At 44.7% G+C, this 6,152-nt stretch overlaps 1 protein-coding gene across 1 annotated transcript; it reads left to right on the top strand.

Annotated features, from left to right (window-relative positions):
* Positions 1 to 1,769: 1,769 nt before the first annotated feature.
* Positions 1,770 to 4,907, top strand: LOC125540387. The gene is made up of 6 exons (XM_048703998.1): positions 1,770 to 1,939; positions 2,074 to 2,177; positions 2,423 to 2,589; positions 3,387 to 4,202; positions 4,293 to 4,442; positions 4,531 to 4,907. The coding sequence occupies exons 2-6, from the start codon at positions 2,144 to 2,146 to the stop codon at positions 4,639 to 4,641; spliced, it is 1,278 nt and encodes a 425-aa protein (XP_048559955.1). The 5' UTR covers positions 1,770 to 1,939; positions 2,074 to 2,143; the 3' UTR covers positions 4,642 to 4,907.
* Positions 4,908 to 6,152: the final 1,245 nt, after the last annotated feature.

Here is a 6,152-nt window from a genome sequence, read left to right as displayed (position 1 = left end):
TTGGTTTGAAGCCTATTTAGCTTGATTGTTAAGTATTAATGACCTGTTAGATGTCACTTTACTACCATGAAACCTTAAATTGTGTTGTGTCTATCCACCCAATCCAGAGCATAACCACATTCCCCTCACATTGTTCAAAAAGTCAAAGTTTGTTCAACTCCTAGCACAAACCCATGTAGTTTATCCTTGTAGTCATCTTGACATTTAACCCCTTTTTGGTGGGCATGATCGAATATTATGGATTTGTCTATGAAGAACCATGCTGACATTTTATTTTACACCGTCTTACATCTTGGCTTGATCTAAAGGTTTTGCTAATTTCACCGTGCACCTCACCCGTTTGTTTTATTCTCTTATAAGAAACTAACCATGACCCATCTTCTATGTTCGACACATGAGTTAGGGTTCTAACTAAAACCATCATCAATATGCGAGGAGCTAGGAATTCAAGATTGAAACCTTGAGGGTATCCCCCGACACGCCTTAGTCCAATTGAATGGCCTGAATTTTGAAAATTCACATCACTTTTGAGAAACTAGCTCATTTGGTTGAACCAAGGAGGGAGAGGGTGCCCTTGAGGTTCCAAATTTGTATCCTCGCGGGGAGTTGATGTTGCTCTCATCTTTTCCGTTTTCGGGAAAATCCACTACATGTTCAACTGTTGCGACATGATATACCATCACCATCGCCGAGGTTCACAACTTCATGTTGCTTTGAGACACGACGATATACCATCAAAACCAGCTCATCAATGGTGGATGCAGCTCTCCATCGCTATAATGTTGCGATAAAAAAGCATCGAATGCAACAGCAGCCACGAGCGACCATCATGGCACTGCTGTTATGCCATTGGCACCCTTGTATTTTACCGCGAGTGGCGACGGTGTAACCATGTATTTTGGCACATACGCAAGTTCGGCCCTCGAAGGCCTGTTAGAGTTGGGCGGAGTTGTTGCATGTGTTCTCTATTTTCATAAAAGATTTTAACCAGTTTTCAAAGAACACCTACACATCATTTTGGGGACTTTTAATTGTAACATGGTCTTTTAGTTCATGTTTAGTTACAGGAATCAAACGGGTAGAGACTTTTTAGGGAATAGCGACTTTTTAGTTGGGACTAAAAAGAGTCCTAGGACTTATAACCAAACAAGACCTTACAAAATCCCAGAAAATGAAGTCCAAACCAGCTAAGGGCTAATTTGGTTGCAGGGGATCCCCCCGGGATCCCTACCTATTACCTGGGTGGAGCAACCACGGGCTGATTCACTCCTGGGAAGGCCGCCGCTGCATTTGGATGCCCATCAGATTGGGCCACCCCCGCCCCTTCCACGTCCTTTCCCTGGGAGAGGCTTCCACGCCTCGATGGGTCGGGAACGAAACCCACGCTTTCTTTCCCGAAAAAGAGGTGATGGGCAGCGTTGCCTCCCTGCGTCGTACAGCCGCTTCCTCGTGGATCTCAGCTTCCTCGCCTTGGCGTCAAACGGTGACAGAAATTCTCCCCGCGGTTGACAGAGAATTCCATGTGCACGTGAAAATTACCCCTAGGGGCTTGTTGCCCTGGGTTTTCTCCCCCTTAATACCAAACAAAAGCCTAAGTGTCCTCCCGCCACACCTAAAAACTTTCCCGCTCCACGAATTCAGACTAAATGAAAACCACAAATAGCGCACCTTACGAGGGTATTCTCGTCACCACAGACCACAGCCGCACAGCCCGCACCGCAGCATGCGTGGGCATTTTCGTCAAAGTAATAATTCATTCCGCCCCTCCACACCATTCCCCTCAAACATTTTCCCCCAAATCGAATTAATCCCCACGAACACAGCCGCCCCCCTCTCCTCGATCCCTCGAGCGCCGGCCACCGGCGAGGCGGCGCGAGCAGCGGCCGGTCCAGCCACCATTGGGGCGGTGCGAGCAGCGGCGGTCCAGCCGCCGCTCCAGGTACGGGGCCCCTCGGGCATGTGCTTCCCCGCTCCCGGATCAGTCATTCCCCGCCCCGGCGGTGCCCCCCTCGGCCTCCGCCCGCCCGCCCCAGCACCACACTCCCTCTCACTGTGTCTATCTTGCCGTGGCAGGGGAAGCAGAAGAGGGTGCTGTTCGACCAGGCCGAGCACGACAAGCTGCTCACGGAGGTGCAGATCCGCGATGACAAATATGACAAGGAGCAAGAAAGTCGCAGGTATACAATTTGCTTGCCGAGTGTGCTGTTTAGCTTGCCCATCGACGTGGACTGTGTCGTGTTGCTTAGTTCACCTATTTTGACCAAGTTTATTATAGCAAAATATATCAACATTACAGTACTAAATAAATAAAGTGTAGAAATATATTTCATGACGAATCTAATGATAACGGTTTGGTATTACCAAGTTCACTCTGTTGCTACTGTCCATATTATCCATAAGTAATCACGCCGATGATTCACAGATGGATTGATTGCTGCTTCGTCAAGCGGGAAAAGAATAAAGGCCTCGCCCTGTCAACAAGATTGTGTTACAGGTGCATCAACTTATGCAAATGGTCAGGCAAACGCAGAGGCCTCACCCTGCCAACAAGCTAAAACAGAGGAGTGTTCAGAGCCAAATCTTCCAGAGGTATCATGTACTCCCTCCGTCCGGAAATACTTGTCGGAGAAATGCATAAAAATGGATGTATCTAGAACTAAAATACGTCTAGATACATCCATTCCTCCGACAAGTATTTCCGGACGGAGGGAGTAGTTGATAAATGCAGCTTCCTTTCGCGAAGAACAGTATTACTTACTACTACTTAGTCTGCTTCAATGGCAACCTGTCACAAGTATTTGAATCTCTAGCTTCTTGGAGCGCACAATTGTTGTAATAATAACTAGGCTACTTTCTTTCCTCATGAATAGAACTAGGCAGGCAGGCAGATTCCCATTGGAAGCAATACATTGTAACTTTTGAAGTGCATAGGCATCATTTATCTGGCATTTTCAACCTATCATCTCATCATCTTAGTGACTCAGGTTTGTTTGCTGTATATCGTGACCTAGCTGTTAGCGCTGTCGAGTTGTATCAAATGTGTTCTTTGTGCAGCATGCATACACCTTTACTTCTGACACACTGTCTTAATTTGTACCATGCTAGTGTATATTCTGCCTGTGCATCTTGGTTAACGAGATGCACAGACGAATATTTGCTCAGTGCTTTGCTCCATGCCTAAATAAAGTAGGATCATACCAGGTAACAGTGGCGTCTACCTTTCTTAGCAAAAACCATCACAGAAACTTTGGAAAATATGCTCAATATACCAAACCTTCGTTCCAACGCATGATGTACATCTCTGCAGCATTGGTGCACTTTGTGATATCATGCGCATGTATCTTACATTGCTGATGTTTAACTCCCTCTCATGCTTGTGCTTGCAGGACATCTGGCATCATATACATTCCTTAATGCCATTGAAAGATGCTGCCAGAGCCGCCTGCCTGTCGCGGTCCTTTCTGTCTTCCTGGAGATGCCATTCGATCCTCATTTTGAACAGGGAAGCATTTGGGTTGGACGTATGTGCGGATTACAAGGAAACAACTAGAGCTTTTAGAAGCAAAATTGACCACATTCTGGAAAACCACTCGGGCACTGGCGTGAGAATACTGAAACTTTGGTTTGTTCCAAATGACAAAGCGAAGGACCGTGATTATATCAACAAATGGCTTCATAAGGCTGTTAAACCAGGAATTGAAGAACTCACCCTTTCTATCTCTATGAGCAACAAACGCAAATACGAGTTCCCGTGCACACTTATATCAAATGGGCTGGGAAACTCGCTTCGGTGTCTTTACCTTTCCAGTTGTTCCTTTCATCCTATGGCTGGGCACTGTCGCTTGAGTAGCCTGACGAAACTAGAGCTGTTAAGGGTGGGTATTACGGGGGACGAGCTAAGCTGCCTTGTTTCCAGTTCTGCAGCTTTAGAGCAGGTTTTACTCAGGGATTGCAGTAAGGTAGACTGCTTGAGGATACCTTGCCATCTTGAGCGGTTAAGCCACTTGAAGGTGTTACGTTGCGGCGAGCTGCGGTTGATAGAGAGCAGAGCTCCAAATCTCTCCAGTTTTCAGTTTAAAGGTAACCTCAAAGTTCGAGTCTCACTTGGAGAAGCATTGCAAGTGAAGAACTTATTAGTGAACAGCACTGAAACGATCTGTTACACTCGAGCAGAGCTGGTGTCCAGCATGGCAAGCAGGGAGGTATGCTCAAAAACTACTGTTTTAATTAATGGGTCGGATTACATAAGTTAATACTTGTGGGATACAATTGACCTGACATCATTTTTGCAGATGGTCTCACCAACGGTACCTATTAAACTTGCTGGCCTGAATTCTGTGAGTATCTATCTTGAAGATTTGCTCTTTGGTCGGACCTTTGATTGTTCTTCTCTGGCTTCTATCTTTGGCGCTTCTCTTTCCTTGGAGACTTTCATCTCGCATGTAAGTTGCTCAGTGTCCTGCAGATATGTTGGTACTTAGTTATGGTGTGTAATCGTTAACTGAATGAAGGTTGTCTTTTCATCTCTAGGTATCCAATGAACTCATGCAGCATGTGCTTGTTTTCGAGGGCGTTGTGTCCCCAAGGAATAAGAGTCATGTTGAGCTAGCCTGTCATGTTCTCAGGGCCTGGTTGAGCTAACATGCCCCAGTCTTGGGAGTGCAACGACGTCACATGGACATGTCGATGCCAAACTATTTAAGTAATGAACATGCATAGAGCACTCTGCAGTTGAAAAAGAAATCAAGGCCAAGTCTACTATCCTTAGTTTACGGAGTCTGGCGCAGTCGATCTGATGTTGAACAATGATGTCAAGTATTAGTATGCTATAATTATATTTGGTTATGAAGTTGTAGCTGGATCTTGTTTCCTTAAATTAATATTGGACTGGTGATTGTTTTAGTTGATGTATTTGTTCTGTTATAGCGCCTACACGTATTGTCCCCTCGAGGGGAAATCGAATTGTCCCCTTCTAGGAGATCCTAGCTTGCTTTGCATGATTAAATCGACTTTTGTGTTTAGACTATTTCGTCCACAAGTGGGAGCTGAGTGTTGGGGTTAGTTCGATCAGTTCATCATTTGGCTGCAAATTAGGCATATCGGCAGCAATGCTAGGCTAGCTATAGTTTTTGGCTGATTTTGCTTTCAGTTTTGACTGTAAAGAGCTACATTCAGTAGCTTTTGTTACCCCCATCCCTAAATAATTATTTATCCTTTTTAATCGATGAGCTACCTCAGTGCGGTGGTGGGAGTTGAGTGTTGACGTTTTGGTTTCATCAGTTCATCAATTGATTTCAATTTAGGCATTTCTCTAGCAAAGCTAGGCCAGCCTGGTTGATTTTCGTTTTCATTTTGACTGCAAAGAGTCGGGTTTTTTTTTTCATTTTTTGGTGAAATGTATATGCGGCGCACTAAGTGTTCTTTTCGTGGCTTATATCAGTTCATTGCTAATTTGGCAGGAAACTAAGTGTGTTAGCAACAATTTTTTTGATTTCTTCCAGCGGATTTGTTCACCTCACGACAGTTATTCCTGTAGGATAGCTATTATTTTTTTCAGTCCCAGAACACATTTTTAATCTGGACGCGGAAGAAACCTGACAGTGCAGAATCTGTGTTGCACCAGCTGGGGGGTTCTTGGGGTGGCATGTACAGCAGCCCCCTGGCCCTGCACTTTCTTCATTGATGATAGTTAGTTTTTTTCAGGGGGTGGTATATCACTAAGTGCTTATTGTTTTCTTTAGATTTTTTTTATGCTTTTTGCTAGTGTTTGTGTAGTTTTCGTAGTTTTTCAAAACAAAGCGCGCGCGCACACACACATGATTTTGAAGTGTATCATTTTTCCTTTCCTTTCCATGTTGAGTTGATCAACATTCTTTTCACACAGCCACAACTCTTTTGGATAGGATGCAACTTGTGAATGCAGTGCTTTTTTCTGATGGCCTGCATTTATTTTATTTTTTTGCGAGCAGATGACAGAAATGTTGGGTGCATTTTCTATATTTTTTGTGCATTTTCCTTTTCACGCGCCTGCGTGAAGTGTGTTGTGGTCGGTCTGCAAAATAACTCTGCTCTCTTTATTCATCATCTTACGGTCTGTGTCTTTGCCCAGCACAATGTCTCTGGATTCTGTGGCTCAGACCTCAGAGGTCATC

This window comes from Triticum urartu, chromosome 2 (assembly GCF_003073215.2).
Source record: "Triticum urartu cultivar G1812 chromosome 2, Tu2.1, whole genome shotgun sequence".
Lineage (NCBI taxonomy): Eukaryota > Viridiplantae > Streptophyta > Magnoliopsida > Poales > Poaceae > Triticum > Triticum urartu.
Note: the sequence above shows the minus strand (reverse complement) of the source record. Positions and strands in the feature narration are given on the sequence as shown.